Raw genomic sequence first — 23,791 nt, 5'->3', positions numbered from 1 at the left:
ATATTTATACAACTTAGTCTCATTAGGAGATAAAATATAATAGACTTCTGAGTCATAGATAAGTTTTAGTCTCTACATACCTTTTGTTGATGAAGTTCCTCCAAGCTCTCCTCAGTAGATCTTCGTCTTCAATCGATGAACGCCGTGAAGTCCAAAGCTCAACTACACATTCTATCCTAATCCAAGACATAGCTATAAGTAGTCTAAAATCAAGACTTCTAGTTTTGATCACCTAAACTTGACAAACAAGAATGAGATAGCAACGCTTGCGAGTTCGACCGGGCAGTGCTCTAAACATGGAATTTTCTTTGCACCTTTCAACTAGAAGTGTCGTGCATGGTTATTCCTCGGGTAGTTAGGTCAAATGAGGCTATAGAGTAAGAGGTCACAAAGAGAAGACTTTTCGGTTTCCGAAGCACTTTTGATGAATGTTTAAAATGGGAAGACACTTAGGGTAGGGATGGCCATTTGCCCCACCCAAACCCATCCCCGTGAGTACCCACCCCGTTTGGGTAGGGTTTTACCCGCGCAAATGGGGATACGGTCGGGTATGGGTAATACCCGAATCTAGGCCACGTGGATGGGGAGGGGACGTGATTCAAGGTCCCCGCCCCATACCCGCCCCGTAGCTTTTATATTATAGGAGTTTAGACTTTTATGCAAGAATTTGTATCAAATTTTTAAACTTCCACCACTTAATCGAGCTTTCTTTCATTTATTAATTATATTCTTGATCATCCTTGTATCTTCATCACTTTCGCTCCTTTGTTGTGATCAGACACATTATCTAAGAGTTAAAGTAGAGAAAATGAAGCAGGTGAAATGGCTAACGTGTACGAAAAAGAGAATTAAAAAAGGAAAAAATTGAGAAACTAATAAATCATTTAAAGATTCTTTTGTTCACTTTAAGATGAAATTCTGAATTTAATATTTTAGAATGCATTATTCTTACATTATTATTTTTGTTTGAATCATATTTAAGTTTTGATTATAAATAATTTATGTATTAACTCAGTGTTACGGATAGCTCAAGGAAAACCCGCCCCATCTCGGTATTTCCGTACCCGCCTGTCCCAAGTTATGTGAGTAACGTGACGAATATGGTTTTTTTTTGTGAACGGGCCAGTAATTGGGATTGACATACCATCCCCATGGCCATCCCTAACCGAGGGTATGGACCCTATGGTCCCTTATTTTTTCTGACATGAGGCTAATTGATATGATAACTAAAGTTCAGTATTTTATGTTCCCATCATTACTGTCCTACATTAACTAAGCAATGTAGTATCTATCGCATTCTTTAAATCCCTATCTATGAAACTAACTAGCTTGTTGTTCATATATTGCTATGAATCTATTGAATCAGGTGTGAAATTATACTACCTCCGTATTTTGAAAAGAGATACCATAACTTTTCTAATTTGACATATTTTTAGGTTAAAATGAAAAAGTGAAAGTGTATATTTTTCAAAAATTGAGGGAGTAGCAATTTACGGATCTACATACTAGGACACATGATTCAGACAATATAGAATATAGATCAAATAATTTAGACAGAGTCTTCTTTTTTCTCTTAAGCAAGCATTTCTGATCTAACAGCTTTATGACCTTTGGATCCGACATATATGTGATGTCAGCAAACAGTGCAGTTGGGCCTTTTTTTTCAATTGCACGGCCAATGACAACTAATGAATGAATACTGAAGCGCTCCAAATCTACTATGTAGGGGTGAGCATTTTATCCGTCATCCGCGGATTTAACCGGGACCAACTGTATTTGTGCGGATGGATGCCCCGACCATTCTCTAATGGATTGGACGCGGATGAGATTTTTGAAATCCAACGGATTGGACCCGGATGCAATCTTGAAAATCCGTTGGACATCCATACCCGTTAGATTAAGGATATTTATATAGTTTTTAGAAAAAAAATATGGATAGTTTTGGCATTATTAAAGTGTTTGCTTGGAGTGTTGTCCGTGGCACTTCTATATTTATATACATGTATGAAATGTGTAGGTTCTATAAGAAGTCATCTATATATTATTGGCTTTAGTTTTTCATTATAAATTTGAACTAATACAAGTCCATTGGATTATCCGCACCCAATCCGTTCATCCGTGCATCCATTGGATGCAAATCCGTTGAATGTGAATTGAATGCGGATGCCAAATTTGAAATCCGTAGTGAATTGGATTGGATGCGGATGAGGTGAAAACCCGGCCATACCGGCCCATGCTTACTATGTTTCCAATAAAAACATACATCACATGCAAAACGTTCATATATTATGAGGTTTAGCTCAAACCCGTATGAAATCCGTTACTCTTTTCTTCCGGTCCTTACTTGTTTAGTTGGCCATATCAGCTCGTTTTCAACTTATTTCCAAATCATGTTCTATCACGTGGCAAGCAGCTTTTCCGAGTTACGAGTCGTTACGAAATTGAATTCTTGCCCTCGTGCTTTCGTATGCGCCACAATCCCCATTTGGAAGAAACCGTGGTGGAACATAAGATAAGTGTTCACACTTTATTTGCCTACATTACCACTATCATTCAAGCCCAACAGCCGACCACCCAATACTATGCTATCACTGTGGTTAAAATACGCAGTTTCCTGATATTGGAATCCAAAGGTTATAAAGCTGCTAAGACTAGATCAGGAATGGTTGCTCAACCAATTATTTTTTGTCAACGAGTTGGGTTGTCAAATATAAATATAAACTTGATAAGCTTTTAGGGAAGTAGATATTTCTGCCATGGATGAGGATTCAACTTCAAACTATTCCGTTCCTCTGTTAACAAACAAAAATGAGAATTCTAATCAAGTATCCTTCTCTCGAAAATTTTGGGAAGAAAATAAGCTCGTATGGTATATAGCAGGACCATGCATTTTAAGTGCAATATTTCAATTCTCTCTTGCTTTCACTACTCAAACATGGGTTGGTCATGTTGGTACACTTGAACTTGCTGCTTTTGGTCTCCAAAATTTGGTCATTTCTGGTCTCTCCTATGGCATCATGGTACTCCCCCCATCTATCTCTCTCTCTTTATATCTATCTATCACTCTCTTGATCATGATTGATTGATTTTTTGTGTTTTTGCAGTTGGGTATGGGAAGTGCATTAGAAACATTATGCGGACAAGCATATGGAGCAGGAAAACTAACACTGCTAGGGATTTACATGCAAAGATCATGGGTGATTCTGCTTGGAACAGCATTACCATTAACACTAATCTCAGTATTTGCAACACCAATTTTATTAATTTTAGGCCAAAAAAAAGATATTGCAGAATTAGCTGGTACATTTTCTATATGGATGATACCACAATTATACATGTATGCACTGAATTTTCCTATGCAAAGATTCTTGCAAGCCCAAAGTAAAGTAATGCCATTAGCCTGGATATCATTTGGAATTTTAGTGATTCATGTTCCGTTAAGTTGGTTTTGTGTTACGAGATGGGGTTTAGTTGGAGCAGCAGCTTCTTTGAATTTTTCGTGGGTCTTGGTTGTCATTCTTCAATATGCTTATATCGTCTCAGGAAGATGCAAGGATGCTTGGAGTGGTTTTTCATGGAAGGCTTTGACTGAATTGCTTGATTTTCTCTGGTTATCTGTGGCTTCATCTGTCATGCTCTGGTTAGTATTCTCCAATTTTGCTTAATTTTTGTTCAAAAAAAAAAAAAAATTGGCACACACTCTTTTGGTTCCCAAGTTTCAAGGCCAAAAATAAATACGACTCCAGAGCGTACTATATGCATTCCCTTAAATCCATGTCGAATTAAAGTTCTCCCGCAGGTAACATGCCAGCACGTATTGTACTTAAAGCGTCTGACTGATACTGCAAATAATTTGGCAGTCGTGTGAAGTAGTTAGTGGTCGTGCATAACTCAACTTTCTTCATATTGTTCAGCTTCATATTGTCCATAGATTTTAAATTTTTAGATGAACTTGATTGACTTCCAAGTATAATGATCAAAATCTGGATATCATTCAAAAGAACATCAACTGCAAAAACAAATTGCTATCGCAGCTACTATTGAAACCCATAAGGATGACTTCCTCCATACCTCCTTCTGAGCCTAAACCCGCTCCCTTATGGATATGGTTGAAGGTGGGGATTACTTGGGTGCACAATATTATATGTGGATGGTGTGCGGGGTTGGGAGTGGAGCGGTCCCTCCTCTGACTAACTAAAAAAAAAAATGAAAATTTGGTCTGAATTGTGATATTTAGACTTAACTGTGATGGCAAAATGCCAACATCGGCACATCCAAAATGCTCCGGAGGTAATCCCTCAAGGCCTAAGATTGGCATATCAACCTTTATGGGTTTGGTTGTTTCGATCAATTAGCTGCAAAGGCGAACACGACTAACTGATGCCCGTTCGTGTTTATTCTAATCCAAGTTTTTCTTATTGCAGCTTGGAGTATTGGGCGTTTATGATTTTGATTGTGTTTGCCGGAGTACTTAAAAATGCTGAAGTTAAAGTTGATGCAGCTGCTATCTGGTATGTATCCTGAAGGTTGATGAAATTAATAAGTGCGGTCTTAAACATTGTGTTGTCTAGATCTTCACATAAATAGGATAATCAAGTTGGTCTAACAGTATGTCCTCAAATCTAAGTGTCACGCTGGTCCAAATGGTGTACAAAGAGAGAGACATTTTTCTACATTGAATGTTTTCATTTATTTTATTTTATTTGGTTTGTAGTATGAATGTGGAAGGGTGGATATTTATGGTACCACTTGGGTACATTGCTGCTGTCAGGTATTCTCCATTTGTTTGAACTTTTTGATAGAATATGGCTTCAGTGCACTTTCAGTTAATACCTATCTGCCTACAGTTATACTGATTTCTTTTGTATATTCTTCAGTGTAAGGGTCTCGAATGAATTGGGAGCAGGAAATGCAGCAGATGCAAAATTCTCTGTTTGGGTTACGGTCTCAGTTTCTCTAGTCACACAGACTGCTTTTGCTGCCTTAATTTTGGTAACAAGATATGACTTCCCAAGACTCTTTACAGATGACGAGATTGTTATGAAAGAAGTTAGCAATTTAGCCGTGTATTTATGCACGTCAATCATCCTCTGCGGCGTCCAACCCGTTTTAACAGGTTTGTGTTTTCAAATTCTTAAGCAACTTGTTTGAGATAACTCAGTGATGAATGCGCAAAAGCGAACGAGGAAATCTTTACAAGGCATGGTGTATTTTTGAATTGACAGGTATGGCCATTGGAGCTGGTTGGCAGACTATTGTAGCCTATGTAAATATCACAACCTACTATCTCATTGGGTTGCCCATTGGCGTTTTTATGGCATTCAAACTAAATTGGGGTCTAGAGGTAAAACTCATCCTTAGACAGTCTTTTAACAGCGTGTATCTTCAATTATCAAGTTGATGTTCATTGGATGTTGCCATTTATATGAATTCAGGGACTTTGGGTTGGAACACAAATTGGTATGTGTCTTCAAACAATCGTTCTCATAATTATGTGTTGGCGAGCGGACTGGGACAAAGAGGTGAGTTTTCTCCAATGGTGCACGCTTCATTTTCGTTTCTTTCATTTTTTTTTATCTTTCTGTTTACCGTTTTTGAGTTGTTTCTGCAGGTGCAATTATCCAAAGATAGAGTTTCAGAGGATGTGAGTACAGGCGAGGAACAAAAGTTGATCCACTGAACTGAATCAACTTTGAGCTTTTTGTTACATTACAAATTTCTGATCTGTATACACATAAATTTCTTTTGGAGTAGATGCACCCAAATGTGATTTAAAATTGCTCGAAGTAACTATCAGTCCCCATTACCAACCATCCTTGGATCATATGAAATTTGGAGTGGAATTTTGAAACCCCTCCAGCAACCTTGTACATCTGGTTCTGTTACTGCTAGTATAAGTTGGATATTGAAACATTATCATCCGGTTTTGCTCTACAAATCAGCTAGTCAAATTCCATCTCTTGGGTGTATGAAAACCGGACTGCATTTTATTTCTTTTACCAAATCATGTGATCCGATGGTTTAAACTTCATCAATAGATGACAGCAACACGCGGCACTCAGCAAATTCAGCAACAACTGAAGCTAATAATAAAGAAGAGTAGTAGTAGTACTACACAAGTGACACTCTTCCGTCTCAAATGTTGTCATTTTAATCTATTTTTAAGTTTAAAATAAACATTTTCCCACGAACATTAACTTTCATATCTTTTAGTTTAACAGAGAAAAGAATTTGGGAGCATTTTTTTTTATTTTAGTCTCAAAATTACAGGTGGCACTACATTTTAGATACTCAAAATCCTAGTTAGTAAGTTCGCGAATCATTCGCGAATTTTTCCGTATCACGAATTTTACCGTCTTATTCGCGTACGTTTGCAACTCCGAACCCAAGTCGCGTATTATGTGGCATTCCCGGATTATTCGCGAATCGTTCACGAATTTTACGTATCCCGAATGATACGTCCGCTTAATTCGCCATAAATTTTTTAGCTTTTACTTTTCAAAGACTCCACTTTTTGGGCTTTACTGCCTCCCGAACATACACGACCGAATATTAGACGTGTTGTAATTTTTATGAAACAAAAACGACTGAAGAGATTTGAAGGTGAAGGTGAGAGAGATCTCAAACTCACTAACCAAGCATCTAAACCACCATACGACGTCCTTTTGGATAACTAATGTTGTATATATTATTAATATCATCATATTGAGTTTATTTTTCCTTAAATAACTCACACATGCATAAAAATTGGTCTATGACCTTATAAATACAAATTATTTGTTATATATAGATACCGAATTTTTAGAGCCGAACTCACATTTATAAATCGAATTATACACGTACGTATGCCGTTCCGAATTAATGACGAATCACGTCCCGTTGACCGAATTTTGGACCGAATCTGAATTTTACAAAACCGTACAATACTCGTACGTTTGCCGTTCCGTACGTTTGTCGAATCCCGAATTGCTAACTAGGCTCAAAACACCATCATTGGATATATGCTTTGAAGAGGAAAAAGAGAGAGAACCAGAGGGGAGAAGGGTTCACAGTTGACATAATATGATAACACTTGGGTGAATAGACAGCTTATCCGATGCTAGTACAAGTGCAAGCAGGTAATTAGTACTACTACTGCCTCTCAGTTAGTAGTACAAGACTAAGCAAGTTTAGCGTAAGTGTTTTGGTTATAAATAGGATTGAACTGAATACACACTTAAAAGTCTCTGAATTCTATAAACTCTCATTTCCTTCAAAGTTTCCTAAGCTTTCCTAAACAAACTCAAAAATGGCTTGTGGTTGTACTTCTTGTGCCACTAACTGCAGCTGTGGGTAAGATTCTTTTTTCTTCTTCTAGCTAGTTTTACTAATAATTCCAATAAATATACTACTTCACACTTGATTTGATTGAAACTTAGAATGGTTCGTTATTTTTTTTCCTTTATGTTGCAGATGCAAGTCAGCTGCAAAGGAGAATGATCAGAAACCCGAGTTTTTTCCAATGATAATTTTGTTATTAGACTAATCATTTTAGCTAGCAGTTTCCGATGATATGTATATTCTACTTGGAAATCGATTGATTGACGTCATATTTTTCTTGCATGGATGCAGAAACCTCGAGGGAGGATGCAAGTGTGGAGACAACAACTGCACTTGTACCGACTGCAAGTGTTAGTGAAGGAAATGATGAAGATGAGGGATTATTTACATGTCAATAATCCCTGAAATTATCTTGCTACGGTATCGTTTGTACTTTTCTTTGGTGTTAAAATAAAGTAGTTGTGATTAGCAATACTTGAGCTTCAAGTGTTGTTTCATGGCTACATAGTGTTTGTGTGCGTGCGGTTGGTTATTCAGTTGTGTAAAAGTGGTGGTTGTTTGCCTCCTGTGGATTTCATAATAATATCATTATCATTACTCTTTTCATTTTTCTGCTTAACATAAGAGCAAGTCCGATGGGCTAAATTTGAACATGGGAAAATGCCCAACAAGTCCATCTACCTATATTCTGGCTTATTTCCATTCGACTTGCTCTGTTCCTTAGTATCAGTCTTGTAATCCGACGGTTTAGCGTACATCATCGATGGATAGAGCAACTCGTGGCACTCAATGAATTGATCGATTACTGACAAGGCAGATTTCTCCCACTACAATTTTAATTTTTTTTAACTGGAAATCTTTACTGCCAGACTCCTAGGATACTGGTATTAAAATATGAAAAAACGTTTTTAAATTCAACCGACAAATTTAGATATGTGTGAGGGTGAGCTCTTTAGTGGATGTAGTGCGCATCTTCCAAATGTCATCATCTAAATGGTCAATGTAGGCATATTTTTTTCCCTGAAAATACGTGTATTCAGAGCAGAGTTTCTTACTCAAAATTTAAACATCTGTCTCCTCAAAACTTTACCCTTTATAAATGTCGCTCCTCCCTCTCCTGCCGTTTTCATTGTAGGAGTTAAAAAGAAAAAAAGACCTAAAGAGAGAAAAGTGGAAAAGCAATGGAGGATAGCATAACAGAGACTGAACTCAAAACAGGAACTGAAGATTTCAACCAAATGGATGATGATAAAGTCATGAAATCATCTACTGAGCAAAGAAAACAAGAAGAGGAAGAGGAAGGGAGTAAGAGAAGTGGGGGTATTGTAAACCATCTTATTTCTAACTTGGTTACTCCTTCTAGTCCAAGATTACCAAGAGGATTGAGTAACGGTTTTTCAGCAACAACTGAAGCTGATTATAAAGAAGATGAAGAGAATAAGAGTAGTGTAGATGTTGAGATGGGTGGTGGAATCATCAACAATTTCATCTCAAATATTTTCCACTCTAGTAGTGCTGAGGGAGATCACGGAGAAGTGAAGGAAAATCATAACAATACCGAAGGAGTTACTGATGTTGAAGAAAGAGAAGTTCAAGAGCATATAGAAGTTGAGGTGAATGGTGGTAGTGGTGGTGGGATCATTAACAATCTCATAACCAATTTGTTCCATCAGAATGAAAGTGACGGCAGTCAGGAAGCTGGAGTAGAGATGGAGAAAAAGAGTGAAGCAGAAGAAGAAGTGCATGATAATGCTAGTAGTGAAGGAAATGGGGAACATGTCAAGATGGAAGAGGAAAAAAGTAATGGTGGGATCATTAGCAATCTTGTTTCCAACCTTGAAGGTACTTTTTTTTTCTCTACAGCTTTATGGTTTTCTGCAATTCTCATCTAGGCATTGTCTATTGTTGCTTCCCTTGCTGTTACAAAATAAATTGTGTTCTCTTCTTGTTAACTTATGTAGGTTCTGTTGCTTGTTTCAGAAAACTATGACCCGGGGAATGATGAAGCCTCCATTATGATTCACTCAATTATTCATGACTAGAGATGGAAAGAGTGACTGTAACTAGCCAATCCACTGACATGTCAAAATACAACTCAAGAGAGACTGGGGATTTGTTGTGTAACTCATATTTTTGGATCCATTTTTTGTGTAACGATATTTTTACAATTTCTTGTTTTCTGTAAGTTTATGGTGCTCAAGTTTGAATGACATTTTAAGCTGTTTTTTTATGCTTAGTACTAAGGCCTAAAGTGGAAAACCAAAGATGAATAAATTTCAGGCTTGCTTAGAAGCTCTATACTTTGTTTCAGTAACAGGACACCTCCAAAAGTTGCATTGCTATACAAACAGTTTTAGACCAAGTAACAAACAAGACTCGGCGAGCATTAGAATTACACAAAGTTCCTAAGGATATTTCAGAAAACCTTTTGTATAAATCGTCTGCAAACTGTTGTAACATAAACTAGAGCATTAGAATGATTAAAAGCCTCCTACCTTACTGAATTAGACATCTCAGAAGTTAAGATTGAGCCACCTCTCAGTTGACCAATCTATCAATAAGCCTGTATGTGCACCCCCAAGGACTTCCCTAGATAGCAGAATTGGCTGCAAGTATTGGAAAAGTTCAGAACATGAGCATTGAAAACTAGCAAAAAAGAGAAGTAAGAGAGGAAGAAGTTTGATATTCATAAATTATAACTCCAGCTTGGTTTTGTGGAGAACTGCTTCGTATTTCTTCAGTGAAAACAGTGATGAGAACAATTTGGACAACTTACTAGCAAAGGAGAGTGTTTCTGGTTCTTCTAATTTTGCACTGCAGACTGAATTGTAGTTGTGCTGCAGATGGGGATTGACGATCTTTTCCTGTGAAAAAGTTGAGTAGATTTCTCAGGATTAAGAATTAAATGGTCAATTCAAGAAAGACACTTCAAGGAGTTCGATAGCATAAGAAGTAATACCTTAAAATTTTCAAATGAGCAAAAATCAGAACCATCACAACCCTGCACAATACAAAATATCAATTTAGAAACAATCAAAAGTGCAAAACATAGAGAACTAGCAATGATATCAAAGTCTAGCTCAAAAGAGGAAAAATTCAGCACGAAGTCACAGATATAGCTTACTGGCAAGGGAACTGGAACTTCGTTATGCATCACTTGCACATAATACTTGGATGTCTGTTTGGTCGGACAATTATACAAAACCAGCATATTGTTCCCAGCAAAAGGTGCCACCACACTACCTCTCCAGTTCCTTTTCTGAGGAGGCTTTGGAGGTAGTTCCAAGGCTTGCTCGTGTTTTAATCTTGCCAACTCTGAACATCCAAGTTATGTCTACTCATTAGTCTAGCGCAAAAGCCAAAAAGGATGTTATGCACCAGAAGGTCAGGCGACATTAATTGGTTCATGGAAGAAGTAGAAAGATGTGAACTTTACCAGCTCCTTCAAGAAAGATTCCAAGCAGACACGAAAATGGTACAACGGTTTCGGCATGAGCAAATCGTAGTCTTGCTTTCTCGAAAGTGCCAGCAACACGGTGCTCTGTGAAACCGAGAAAGGAAAATTATGAGCCATATGCTTTAACATGGTGCACCTTACATCTGATCTGACTGGAGGGTGTAAGAAAATTGGGGTTGTGAGGCAAAAAAGGAAATGCAAGTTATATTTCATAAATAGTTAGATTATACTAGTACTAAATTAACATGTGGTGCCATACTTCCAGAAATAAACAAGCTGCCCTCTAGTCGAAACTGAAACTTCAATTTCAAGCTATAAGGAGGAATTGCATAGAAAGTAACTCAAAGTCTGCCAGAGCTGCTTTTTAAGAAATTAGTAACTAGAGGATCGTATACTATTACCTTCTTTAGCCTTTATAGCTTGTTCCATGGAGTCAACAACATCTCGAAGCAGTGGTAATCCCATTCGATAATTCACTGATTTACCATAACCCTTCAACATGAATACCTCCAAATCATCAGTCCACTCCAGCAAAGAAACCTAAAAGTAGAAAGACGTTCCCGTTTAAAATGTACAGTGTTGGAAAGCATATGTTAAATCTGCACAGTGTACTGTATGCAAGAGTCAAGATAACCAACACAGTTCAAAACTAAAAGATTTAAGTACTTAGGCAAGCAAGATCATTGAAGAGATCAGTGGAAAATGAAAATATAAGGACATCGGAATACCAAAAGTAACAGAGGTTTAAGTACTTAGGCAAGCAAGATAATTGAAGAGATCGGTGGAAAATGAAAATATAAGGACATCGGAATACCAAAAGTAACAGAGGTTTAAGTACTTAGGCAAGCAAGATAATTGAAGAGATCAGTGGAAAATGAAAATATAAGGACATCGGAATATCAAAAGTAACAGAGGTTTAAGTACTTAGGCAAGCAAGATAACTGAAGAGATCAGTGGAAAATGAAGGACATTGAAATACCAAAAGTAACAGAAAATGAAAATTGCCCGCCAGGTAATGCCTTTTTTGTACGGACAGAAAACCAATCACCCCTGGTGAATTTGCAGCATCCAGCGAGCAAGCTTTTCTAACCCGATTTATTTTGGTTTTTATCCCTTTGAGCTCTTGGCTCGAATTAAACTATAACCAGCAAGCTAGCTTTTCTAATCCAATTTATTTTGGGTATGGGATTGAAAGATAAACAGGATGATTTATATGCAGCTTCGCTATAGAGAAAACCACAAAGTGGCTTAGTTCTTGAACAGAAAACATGTATATTATGCATTTTCAATCACTTCTATACATCACAATAATAATAATTAAAGAATAATAAGTAAGAATCGACAATTCACTTGTTTTAGTCATGAGATGTTACTTAAATCAACAGGAACACCCTCGGTATCATACCTCAGAAGGGGTAAAGAGGCCACAAGCTTGATCAGTTACCTCCAGCAAGGATGCTTCCTAACAGCAGAAAACCAACCAACATAATTGAGAAAATATTACCTCTTTGAAACAGTTAACATTCTTTTTAACAATTTTGTGGTTTTTTATGTGGTCATGTTTTAAATTTATAACCATGAAAATATATGCTACAAAATAAGAGAGGAGTTACCTGCTTACACAGAAACCAGAGGGAAGCAGCATCCTGTGTTGTAAAGTTCAGCTGGTACCGACTCACTAAGGCAGAGGAAATTTGATCCAAGATGGGTTGCTTTAGTTTTAGGACAGTAGGTTCCTGATTTTTCCTGTATTGCTATCATTGAAATCCAAGTTAGTAAAGAAACTGCTTTGAAAATTATTGTCCCAAACAAGAACAAGATCTATAGACTTAAAAAACTTCCAAGATTTGTGGGTACTGAATTGACCATTCTTCAAACTCTGCTTATTTTTTTAGGGCTGTCAACGGATGAATATCCGTCAGATATTTGGAAATTCGAATATCCGATAGGTTAAGCGTTATCGGATATCCGATATCCGATAATATCCTATAGGATATCAAAATAAGATATCGAAACCGAAATGCTAAGCAATCGGATATCCAATAATATCCGATTCTGACAAAAAAAACTTAAAAACCTTGTAAAACATGTTCATAACTAAAATTTGTCAGATATTTACCCGATATTATCCGATAATATCCGAAATGAGTATCTGAAATGGCTCTAAATTAGGGTAAATTACAAATAAGTTCATGTCTTATCGGATATCGGATATTAACAATTCGGATAGAGCCTAATCCGATTCCGATATGTTAAGGAAAAAATATCCGATAACATATCCGATCCGATATCTGATAAAACGGATAAAATCCTATAGGATCTCGAATACTCGGAAACGGATTCCGGATATCGGACAAATATTGACAGGCCTATTTTTACTACACATGGAAGTATCTAACTTGGGAATCAGATGTCTCATAGAGCTAGAAAATAGAACATCTGCACATATGCATACCTTGTAAGTTTCACAAGTATCGAAAAACCTCAGTAATAAATCACTTGCACGGCTCTCACTGGTTACAGAAAATGCTCGATGCTTCCCTGGTCCCAGATTACCTCTCTCCGCAAATAGACCCATGCCAAATGCCACTGCACTAGCTGATGCCCGAGGAACCTGACTCAACAAAGGAGATGTAAATTTATTATGGGTTCCTAAAACGAACAGAAAATGAAAGAAATGAAAGAAATAGACAGAAACAAAAATGTCTAACTTGAGTTGCTTTTATAGTGAACACGTCTGGGTGATACTCCTCACTGAATAAATCTCCAAATCTTTCTCTGATTCTAATCCCAAGATTATATAGTTCATCCTCCCCTTTAGAAATCAACTCTCCACCTTTTTTCCTTCCTTTCCAAGGAGATTGCCATCCCTGTATCCAGGCAGGGACTCTTTCAAGAGATAACTTGCCCTTTTCTGCCGCATCTTTTGCATCATTCACTAAATCTTCCAAGTGACTCGCCAATCTATCTAACTCTCTAATCCTTTTCTTGGTAGGAGAACGAGTTCCGTGTCTTGCCTACACAACCAAAAAGACATTGATGTTAAAACTTACTATAATTCCTTCTTAAATCTATAAATTACATATACCATAACTAGAGATCTCATGGTGTGTAAATAGGTGAATTGTGATTACCACAAGATTTAAGTGAATAGGAGTGCATCCATTTGGGATACTAGAAGACATGAATCCATCATTAGTGAGTTCTTTCCCAACAGCATAGCTGCAAATTATTATTCACCCAGATGAGGACAATACAACAGATAAAGATTGCCAAGGCCAAGCTTGCTTGCCATTCATACTGATAGAGAAGGTGGCAACAAAAACAATATTCTCTAGCTAGCCTGATTTCTTAATTTTTTCCCATGACAGAGAGCAACATTCCTGAATTAATAGACGAGTATGTACAGTCACCCAGTATAGAGGTACTTGTTTGGCTTTTTAGAAACATGCTATATAAATATATGGAAATATGTGTCTTCAATCAAACCACAAAGTGCCTAAAGTGTGTCAAGCCAAAGACATTGAAGCTTGACTGTCCTAAACCCTAATATTTTCTCCTCTCAGTGTCAACATTAAGCTACTTTCAATCCAATCTTATAAATCCATACATTTCACAGAGACAGACAAATCTTGAATTTTATTGAAAAGTTTAATCAAACATCAAAATTCAAGAAAAATTGAGAAAGTATAGTGAAACACAAAAGATGGATTAATACCTTGTAACCGTAGAGAGATGTTTCCTTACATCAAATCCTTCCACTGTATCAGATTTCAATAAGGATACGTAACAGAGGAATATCCAAAGAACATTAACCATTCCAATCAAAACCAAAAAATGAAATTTGGTCATCTCGTTTTGAATCAAAAGAACGCGAATCAGGTACTTCAGAGTGTTGATGGCTACTTTGTTAATATCTATGATACTCCGCCGCGTGGCTGTTTTGTGTTTCTTTTTTGGACGATGCTAGGTTGACAACGGAAAATCCCCGGGATGAATCCCGAGGGAGAGATTTCCTGGGACCCGCTGGAGTTAGCAGGGGTTGGGCATATGGCCCCACTGAATTTTGAGTCTACCGGGAAATCTCGCGGGATTTCAGCCCCGGTAGACATAGTATTATTGTTCTTTTTTCTCATTTTTTTTGTTTACACTTTTTTTTATAAATAAAGACCTTCAAAAAAGCTAATGGTCTTCCTCAACAAAAGGCCTAAACTAGACAGGAGGGACGGACCTTTAAAAAAGTTGAATACTTTATGCTAGCTCTGAGGATCGGGCAATTAATCGCGTACTTGGAACAATTCCTTTGATTCGTATTCCAAAGAGTAAAGGAACAACAAATTTGTTTGGTATTAACTCTCTTCAACCAAGTGATATGCGTCGGACAAAGGCTCTTCTTTTTATCTTAACATAAACTCCTTCGTCAGGTCCTTAGATCTATCTTTTGTTCAATTACCGAAGTAATCGTTAAGATTTTGCAATCAACACTCTTAATCCAAAGAATTATATTGATGCCGGTCAACTCAATTAATCAATCCAATTCTATCACAAGGATTAAACTGATTATTAATTGGATCCTCTTTTTACCGAAACAAGTATTGTGCACACCAAAGATTATGAACCCACAAATCAGAAATCTTCAATATATTCTTCGTCTTCAAATCTTCTTAGATCTTCAATAAACAGCTGCACACAATCACTTAAATCTCTTGTGATCAATCATGCACAGAACGGAGTCTGTTAACAATGGATTATCACAAGATCATCTTTAGAACTACAAACAGTTTAAAGATCCCTATCGAAACTCTGAACTAGTTTGAGTGAATCTTATATCAGAAGAGAAGATCTTCAAGCATAAACAAACTAGGTTCAATCAAAGTTCAACCACCGTTAGTCAATCAAATCAATGAAAACAAAAGATAAACCGCAATTATCTAGTTTCCCACCAACGGTACTAATAGAGCTTCTCAATCCCAAAGAAGACTTTAAACTGAGCGGTCGTAAGAGATTTCGCCTAATTAGGTTACTCTCCTCTCCGAATAGACGGCTTCACCAGTAGTAGCACAACAAGAGGTAGTTTGCTGTTACGAAGGATTAGTTTGCTAGAAATGCACATGTCCATAGGATCAGTTCCCCTTTCTTCTATAAACCTGTTGTACCTCATACAAGGATCGGTTCCCCTTTGTTATGTACTGCACCTCTTACTAGGATCGGTTCCCAGTTTTGGTCAGACATAAAATCACAAACCCGATCATACCATCTCAGGTGATTACTTAAGATCGGTTTCACTAATAAAAGTCATACCAATACATAAGTCAACTCTTGTGAATAGTTTTACTAAGAACACAACAAGTCATGAACGGTTCTACTAAATCACACATATTGGATGTTCAAAAGATATGCAATGAATAACAATCCCAATAATGCCTGGCGATTTTCTTTTCGATTCACAAACCAAGTTCATGAATTTACTTCCTTAGAATACACGTAAACATTGTTCCCTAGGATGAAATCCTCACCTCATACCCATACATAATCACAATAACATTCAAATGATTATGGAAATGTCTTATCTACAAAGTTTAATGGTTAAGCAATAAACGTCGTATTGTATTCCTTAATACTATGTCTATCTAGAGTTCAAATATGCTTCGCAGTTTTGTTTTCAATATGCACGACTTGAAAGATACGTTAGGGAATGAAACACTTCAAATCAAATATCATTAACCTCAAGTGGAAGGATGATTGTTGTCGTTGTAGCTCCTTGCTTCTTCATATCTTGAAGTCTTCGCAATACTTGCAATGTCTCATATACTAATACTTTCAAGCTAACCTACACGAAGTTGACTCTAGTACATAATCAAGCGACTCTTAACATGAGTTTTGTTTCACTAAAGTATGACAACCAAACTTGACAAACCAACGCCTTGGTAGGTTCAACCGATCTATGCTCTAACAATTACATCCGAGAAATGATTTACACAGAAAAGCATTGAGGTTTCCAATTACTTTGGATTCAACTCAAATACTTATTGCCAGAGCATATGAATATCTCATTTGTGACAAAAAAAGGTCAAGTTATGGGATAAGTCATTGCTATTGAACCTAAGGATGCAATTCCTATTGGTAGTGATCTCGTCAAAGTCTGTGTTAATGTGGATATTTCTATGCCTATGAGAAGAGGAGTGAAATGTTCCATTGTTGCTGGAGTTACAGAATGGCAGCAATTTTTCTTTGAGCGTCAACCAAAAAACATTTGCACAGATTGTTACATTGTGAATCATCCAAAAAATGCTTGTAAAGATGCTGCTATTTTCTTGAATAAGGCTCATGAGAAACCTTATTTTGTGGGTAAGATCAATAATATTCGCAAAACCATCAATGTTGTGACATCTATCACAGAGATATATTCAACAAAAGCTCCGGCAGTCAAGAAAAATCAGAAAAAGTTTGTTAATGCAACTAGTTTTGTTCCTCCAAAGGATGGTGAAGTTATCAATTTAAACTCTCTTCTCAAAGAAGAAGAAATTACCATAGAAGAGGAAAGCAGTAGCCACTATTCCTCCAACTACCGAGACATTTTCCCAAAGCACTGTGTTGATTTCAGTCCCAACCTCTATGAATGCTCAATTGATCTCAACTGGAGATAATCCAACAGCGCAGGCACACAAGGGGAATCAGGTATACAATTTCTATAAAAACCTACACTTTGCTAAGATCATTTCTTCTTTCTCTTTATTTAGCATTGTTTTCGAAAATCATAATTGCAGGTTAAATTTAATTCTCATATATGGTTGTATCAGTCTTTTCTTATCATTTGCATTAATTATTATTAGGAACTCTCTGTTGACTTTAGATATAATTATTAGAAACCCTAATGCATTGTTTTCATTAGCATTTAATTTCTCATGCATAACTGATTTCAGTTTTCATGTAATCTCTAGTAAGTTAGTTTTGTATCTCATTGTCATAATAAATCTAGAAAGTATGAAAATTATTTCTTGGAATGTTCAAGGTCTCAAAAGTACTAGCACTAGGGATCATATCAAGGATCTAATTAGAACCCAAAACCCTGATATAATCTTTCAATGTGAAACTAAACTAGACGGAACAAAAGGTATGGAAAGCTGGTCTGCTCCAGGCCCTGAGGGTTTACAAGCTGGGTTTTACAAGTCTCAATGCAACATTGTTGGTGATGATGTATGTGATATGGTTAAGAGTTTTTTTAATTCCAAATTTATCCTTCAGTCTCTCAACAAAACCTATATCTCTCTAATCCCTAAAACTAAAAATCTTGTCACTCCTTCTGAGTTCAGGCCAATTAGTTTGTGCAATACTTCTTACAAAATTGTCCCAAAAATCCTAGTTGCAAGAATGAAGCCACTTATGGACAGAATTGTGTCTCCTTATCAAGTTTCATATGTTTCAGGAAGGTTGATAAATGACAATACTATCATTTCTCATGAATTAATACATTCAATGAAGAAGAAAGAAGGTGAAAGTGGTTGGTTGGCTCTAAAAGTTGATATGTCAAAGGCTTTTGACAGATTGGAATGGTGCTTTATCTTGAAAGTTTTGAAGAGTTTTGGATTTTGTGAGGACTGGATTCATCTCATCAAGCAGTGTATCAGCACTACTACTCTATCAGTATTACTCAATGGTACTCCATGTGAAGAATTCAAAACTTCAAGGGGTATTAGGAAAGGAGATCCCTTATCTCCTTACTTGTTCATCTTTGCTATGGAATGGTTTTCAAGAACACTTACTATGGCACATCTCTCAAAAGAAATACTAGGAATTAAAGCATCTATGGGTGCTCCTCCTATTAATCATCTTCTCTTTGCAGATGATTGTTTAATCTTTGCACATGCCAATTTAACCAGTGTGACAAATCTTCTTCAAGTTATTAAAGATTTCAGCTCACAATTTGGTCAAGTCATTAATTTTGACAAATCTTCCATTTTATTTAGTAATAATATGGATCCTTCTTAGTGTGACACTCTTAGTCACATTTTTGATGTAAAGAACATGGATAGTAAAGAAAAATACCTGGGTTCTCCATTGCTTATTGGTAAATCTAAAGTTAACTCCTTTGAAGATATCAATTCTTCTTTTGAAAGAAGACTTTCTAATTGGCAAGGAGGTACAATGTGTCAAGCTGGAAGAGGAACTATGGTCAAAGTTGTGCTCAATGCAGTACCATCATATCAAATGAGTACACTCAAGATTCCAAAGAAGTTAATCAAAAAGTTAGACTCTCTTCAAAGGAAATTCTTCTGGGGTTATAAAACTAATAGAGGTAACAATCATATAGCTTGGGGTGAATTATGTTTACCAAAAGAAATAGGAGGTCTGGCTTTTAGAGATCTTGAAATACTTAATCAAGCTCTTCTCACAAAGATGGCATGGAGTATTTGTACTCAATCTGAGTTGTTGTGTGTCAAAATTCTAAAGGCAAAGTATTTTAAGGATGAAGAATTTCTGCACATTCAACAAGATAAACATAACTCAAGTTGGGTCTGGAGAGGCATTGAAGATGGTCTCAAGCATCTTAAGGAGAACATCTGTATGGAACTCCACAATGGTAAGAAAACTCGCATATGGTTTGATTACTGGATAATTAATCTGGAAGCTAAACCTATACCTTCTTTCCCAAGTCATCAGAATTATGAGTATGTTTTTGAACTTATATCTCCTAACTCCAATAATTGGAATATGAGCTTACTACAATCTCTCTTCTCTGCTGAAGTGGTAGATAAGATAGCAAAAATGCAGGTGAATATTAATGAAGAAGATATTATTCGTTGGAAACCTACAAGAGATGGCTTATTTACAGTCAAGAGTACATACAATAAATTGGTAGAAAGAAGTTTTCTACTGCATGAAGCTACTAATTCGGGTCTTAAAGATGTATGGAAAGCATTATGGAAAATGAAGGTTCTTCACAGGGTGAAGTTGTTTATATGGAAGTGCTTAAGGGAAATAGTGCAAACCAAAGATAAAACTGCTAGATTTAATAGCAATATACAAGTGCACTGTGGTATCTGCAATCATCAAGTGGAAACTCTATTTCATTTGTTGTTCGTCTGCCGGTATGCAAGAGCAGTTTGGAGAAGTTTAAATGTAAATGTGGATGGAGTTGCTGAAAATTGTGACAATGTTAAGAACTGGATAATTTCCTGGTTTAGTAATACTCATAACAATGGTGCAGAAGAAAACAACACTTGGAGGATAAATTTGGTGGTGGGATGCTGGGTGATTTGGAAGGAAAGATGTGAAAATGTCTTTCAAAAGAAAACTCTCAATCATCTCTCTACAGTTACTATAATTCAATTTCATCTGCAAAATTTTAGTTATGCAGTCAATAATATCATGCCAGTACATCCTCAGATTAATACTGAAGCTGCATCTGCAACTGATATTACAAAAGTTTTTGTTGATGCTTCATTTGATTATTTGACTAACAATTCTGGCACCGGTATGGTGCTTCTGTCTTGTACAGGTTCCTGTGATGGAGTTAAAGGATCATATGCAAATGGAGTAATGGATCCAGAGGCTGCAGGGTGCATGGAAATTATGGAATCTCTTAGATGGATCAAAGTTCTTAACATCAATGAATTCTATATTATTGCAGATGCAGAAGTTGTGGTGCAATCTATTTCTACAGATAGAGTTCAAGTTAGATGGGGAAAAAATCATCTCATTAGAAAAATAAAAACTCTTGTTTGATCTTTCAAGTATTGTAAAATCTCTCACGTTAGGAGAGACTTAAATAATATTGCAGACTGTGTTGCAAAAAAAGTTAGGAGAGACAAAATTTTACTAGAAGAGTACAAGGATTATTCTCCATGGTTCTCCTCTTTGTTACATAGGCTTGCAGTGCCTAGAACTTCCTAATCAATAAACTCTCTTTGTTATCAAAAAAAAAAAGACAGGAGGGACGGACCAGTACCTAGACGATTTGTTGTTTTTTGCCCATTTGGCTAGTTCATGAGCAACAAAGCTACAAGTTCTTGGTTGAAAAGAGAAAATACATTCAATAAGAGAGGAAACAAAAAGTTGAATGTCTTTAAATATTGCATCAGTTCTAGGAGTTCTATCAAATCTTCCAGCAGAAAATTGAGAAACCAGGTCTTGAGCATCACTTTCCATAATGATATGCGTAAACTTTAATTCTACAACTTTCTTCAAAACATCCCAGATAGCTATACCTTCGGCCTCTTCGGCAGATTCCACATCAAAGACAATAGACGCACAGAAAGAAGTCTTACTGGAGAAGTCCCCATCACATAGTTGCACCATTATCCTCAGTGATGTCATCATAATCTCCATCAGTGTTACATTTAATCCATCCAAAAGTAGGGGGAATCCAGTGGTCACTATAGGAAATGATATGGCAAGGGGGGGGGGGGGGGGGGGGGGGGGGGGGGGGGGGGGGGGGTTTGAATTCTAGTTTTCACAGTGAGGAGCATAGCCTTAGCCCTATGAATAACGACAACATGATTTTCTTAAAGATTTTTAAACACTAACTTGTTTCTACTGGTCCATAAAGACCACAGGACAACAACAAACATACAGTGTTTATCAATATGGATTCTAGTAATAGGATCAACCAACCAGAAATTTAACCAATCAATCATAGAACTCGAAGAAAAGGCAGAAGTATTAGCACAGAAAAAGGCTAGACTCCAAACATGAATAGTAAAGGGACACGGAACATGGGCATGTATAATAGTTTCACAAGGGTCAGAACATCAATTACAAGTGACAGAGTGCATGGGCATTCTGGTTTGAAGAACATTTTTAGCAGGCAACACATTTCTAGCTGCTTTCCAAGTAAAAAGCTGAATACAGTGAGGAACATTAATTTTCCAAATGCACTTCCAAAGTTTATTACTAGGGGAAGGCCCAGACCCTCTAAGTCCCAAGAAGGTAGATTTAGAGGAAATCTACCATTATTTGAAAGCTCTCAAGCCCTCCTATCAGGAGTGCATAACTGGCTTAAGGGAATAGTAATGAACTTTTGAACAAAAGCATCATCAAAGTGAGTATTTAGTTTATTTAAATTCCAAGTTCTAGTAGTATCATCAATAAAGTAAGAGACTTTAACACAAGGGTCGGGAGGGACCAAAGGGTTAAGGGTAGCATATCCCAAAGTAGGGGTCCATTTATCACACAAAGGATCCACCTCCCGCAATCCAGGAAATAAAAGGCTTAATCATTTCTTTAATAGTGTGAAGGACTTTCCAAGTCCAAGAGCAGTCCTAGGAAAATAACGAGCTTTCAGCACAGTACCCAAAAGGAAGTCAGGGTTCTCTATAACTTTATAGGCATTTCTAGCTAGCATGGCTAAGTTATTAAGCTCAGATTTCCTAAAACCAAAGCCACCTTCAGACTTAGGGGAATACATGGCATCCCATCCAATAAGATAGAGTTTCTACCTTTAGGATCTAGAGTCTCTCCCCACCAGAATTGACAAAGGTGGGAATCCATTTTTCTACATAGGTGCTTAGGGATAAGAAAAGCGCCAATTTAAGACAAAGGAATATCCTAGCCAACATGTTTAACCAAAATAGTTCTAGCAGCTTGAGATAAAAGTCTATGGATCCAAGAGGTAATTCTAGCATCCACATCTTGGAGGATACCCATATGGGTCTGAATCTTAGAGGCCTGGAAAGTTATTGGGGTACCAAGATATTTTTCTCCTCAGTCTCTATTATGGATATCCAGAATGTTTGATAAATGATTCATAAGAGGGGTGGGAAACTTTTTACTAAAAAAAATACCAGACTTATCAAAGTTTATTTCCTTAACAGAAGCTAGGAAATACTTTTAAAGATAATCTTTTATAATTTTAAAGTCTTTTTCAGTAGCTTTAGAAAAAAAGAGGGAATCATCGGCAAATAAGAGATGTGTGATACAAGGGGCATTTCTACAAACTTTAATACCTTGAACTAAGACTTTACTGGTTAGGTTATCAATGTAAGCAGATAATATAAAGATAAGGGTATAGAGGATCTCCCTGTCTCAGACCTCTTTCAGGTTTTATAAGACCAGTAGGACTACCATTCAATAACACAGGCATTAGAAACACATTGATGAATAAGATTAATCCAACGATCAGACAAACCCAATTTAAGTAAAACTTAACCAAGAAAAGACCACTTTAATTTATCATAGTCTTTAGACATATCAAGTAATAGCAGCAATCCCCTCTTTCTTCTTATGATGATTGACAGCATAGACAACCTCATTGGCTAGCAGAATGTTATCAGATATGCTTTTTTGGGGACAAAATCACTTTGATTCTAAGATATAATATTATCCATGAGAGGTTTAAGTCTACTATCCAGGGTTTTGGATAGAATTTTGTAGATGAAATTACATAAGCCAATTGGTTTGTATTGAGAGACTAGTTCAACCATAGGGACCTTAGGGATCAAGGCAATATCGGTAATATTGAAAACTTTTGCTAGGTGACCAGATCTATAACAAGTTTGGGTCATGTCTATGACAGCCTCCCCAACAATACCCCATATTTTTTGATAAAACAGTCATGTGAAGCCATCAGGACCAGGAGCTTTTTTTCCACCCATTTGAAAAACAAATTTTTTAATTTCCTCAGCAGTGAGGGGGAGATTTAAAAAGGAGTTGTCCCAGGAGAAAATTTGACAGGTAGATTTTCTAAAATTTCATCCTGAAATTGCTGAGGTTGAGAAGAGTAAAGAGTTTTAAAATAATCCACAAAAGAAGTTCATATACTATGTCTGTCAATTAAAACAGTACCAAGATGGTTTTTTATCCAGCTAATGGCATCTCTTTTTCTCCTAGAGAGAGTGACTCTATGAAAATAAGGAGAGTTTTTGTCTCCTTCCAAGAGCCATATCTCTCTAGATTTTTCCTTCCTGTAAAGCTCGTCAAGGTTGTACAAATATTCCAGTCTATCCCTTAATCTAAAGGTAGAATAAGAGTCGGTAGGATTGGAAGTTTGAAGATTTGCCAGTTCTTCTCCAGTAG

General features: G+C 36.7%; 3 protein-coding genes across 5 annotated transcripts; 2 read left to right on the top strand and 1 right to left on the bottom strand.

The window, feature by feature from the left end:
• Positions 1-2,561: 2,561 nt before the first annotated feature.
• Positions 2,562-6,187, top strand: LOC113339023 (protein DETOXIFICATION 33-like). 3 transcript variants are annotated; one of them, XM_026584422.1, is made up of 9 exons: positions 2,562-3,020; positions 3,105-3,300; positions 3,544-3,640; positions 4,425-4,511; positions 4,715-4,771; positions 4,878-5,116; positions 5,226-5,344; positions 5,436-5,522; positions 5,612-6,187. In XM_026584422.1, exons 1-9 carry the CDS (start codon positions 2,757-2,759, stop codon positions 5,678-5,680), a joined length of 1,215 nt encoding a protein of 404 aa, XP_026440207.1. In that variant the 5' UTR covers positions 2,562-2,756; the 3' UTR covers positions 5,681-6,187. The 3 variants fall into 3 exon arrangements, with proteins under 3 accessions (XP_026440207.1, XP_026440206.1, XP_026440208.1); XM_026584423.1 differs by having other exon boundaries at positions 2,878-3,020; positions 3,105-3,197; XM_026584421.1 differs by having other exon boundaries at positions 3,105-3,640.
• A 1,015-nt stretch (positions 6,188-7,202) lies between these two features.
• On the top strand, positions 7,203-9,618 carry LOC113338932. Its single transcript, XM_026584325.1, has 3 exons — positions 7,203-7,332; positions 7,612-9,162; positions 9,301-9,618. The coding sequence occupies exons 2-3, from the start codon at positions 8,502-8,504 to the stop codon at positions 9,360-9,362; spliced, it is 723 nt and encodes a 240-aa protein (XP_026440110.1). The 5' UTR covers positions 7,203-7,332; positions 7,612-8,501; the 3' UTR covers positions 9,363-9,618.
• On the bottom strand, positions 9,587-14,683 carry LOC113338931 (multiple inositol polyphosphate phosphatase 1-like). Its single transcript, XM_026584324.1, has 12 exons — positions 14,496-14,683; positions 13,912-13,999; positions 13,489-13,794; positions 13,233-13,391; positions 12,391-12,531; positions 12,183-12,239; positions 11,179-11,317; positions 10,757-10,861; positions 10,445-10,635; positions 10,280-10,321; positions 10,097-10,184; positions 9,587-9,926 (listed from the first exon to the last, which is right to left on the bottom strand). Exons 1-12 carry the CDS (start codon positions 14,627-14,629, stop codon positions 9,910-9,912), a joined length of 1,467 nt encoding a protein of 488 aa, XP_026440109.1. The 5' UTR covers positions 14,630-14,683; the 3' UTR covers positions 9,587-9,909.
• Between the last annotated feature and the right edge of the window lie 9,108 nt (positions 14,684-23,791).

Source organism: Papaver somniferum, unplaced genomic scaffold (genome assembly GCF_003573695.1).
Source record: "Papaver somniferum cultivar HN1 unplaced genomic scaffold, ASM357369v1 unplaced-scaffold_19, whole genome shotgun sequence".
Taxonomy (NCBI): domain Eukaryota; kingdom Viridiplantae; phylum Streptophyta; class Magnoliopsida; order Ranunculales; family Papaveraceae; genus Papaver; species Papaver somniferum.
This window is presented reverse-complemented; position numbering and strand designations above follow the sequence as displayed.

Bases quoted from the DNA above. Each gene is read 5' to 3' on its own strand.
- LOC113338931 (XM_026584324.1), bottom strand. From the start codon at position 14,629: ATGACCAAATTTCATTTTTTGGTTTTGATTGGAATGGTTAATGTTCTT. The intron at 13,392-13,488 runs GTTAGACATTTT...TTGTTGAGTCAG, and splicing joins TCACTATAAAAGCAACTCAA to GTTCCTCGGGCATCAGCTAG. The intron at 12,532-13,232 runs GTATGCATATGT...TTTCAATGATAG, and splicing joins ATACTTGTGAAACTTACAAG to CAATACAGGAAAAATCAGGA.
- LOC113338932 (XM_026584325.1), top strand. From the start codon at position 8,502: ATGGAGGATAGCATAACAGAGACTGAACTCAAAACAGGAACTGAAGAT. The intron at 9,163-9,300 runs GTACTTTTTTTT...TGCTTGTTTCAG, and splicing joins TCTTGTTTCCAACCTTGAAG to AAAACTATGACCCGGGGAAT.
- LOC113339023 (XM_026584421.1), top strand. From the start codon at position 2,757: ATGGATGAGGATTCAACTTCAAACTATTCCGTTCCTCTGTTAACAAAC. The intron at 3,021-3,104 runs GTACTCCCCCCA...GTGTTTTTGCAG, and splicing joins GTCTCTCCTATGGCATCATG to TTGGGTATGGGAAGTGCATT. The intron at 4,772-4,877 runs GTATTCTCCATT...TATATTCTTCAG, and splicing joins GGGTACATTGCTGCTGTCAG to TGTAAGGGTCTCGAATGAAT.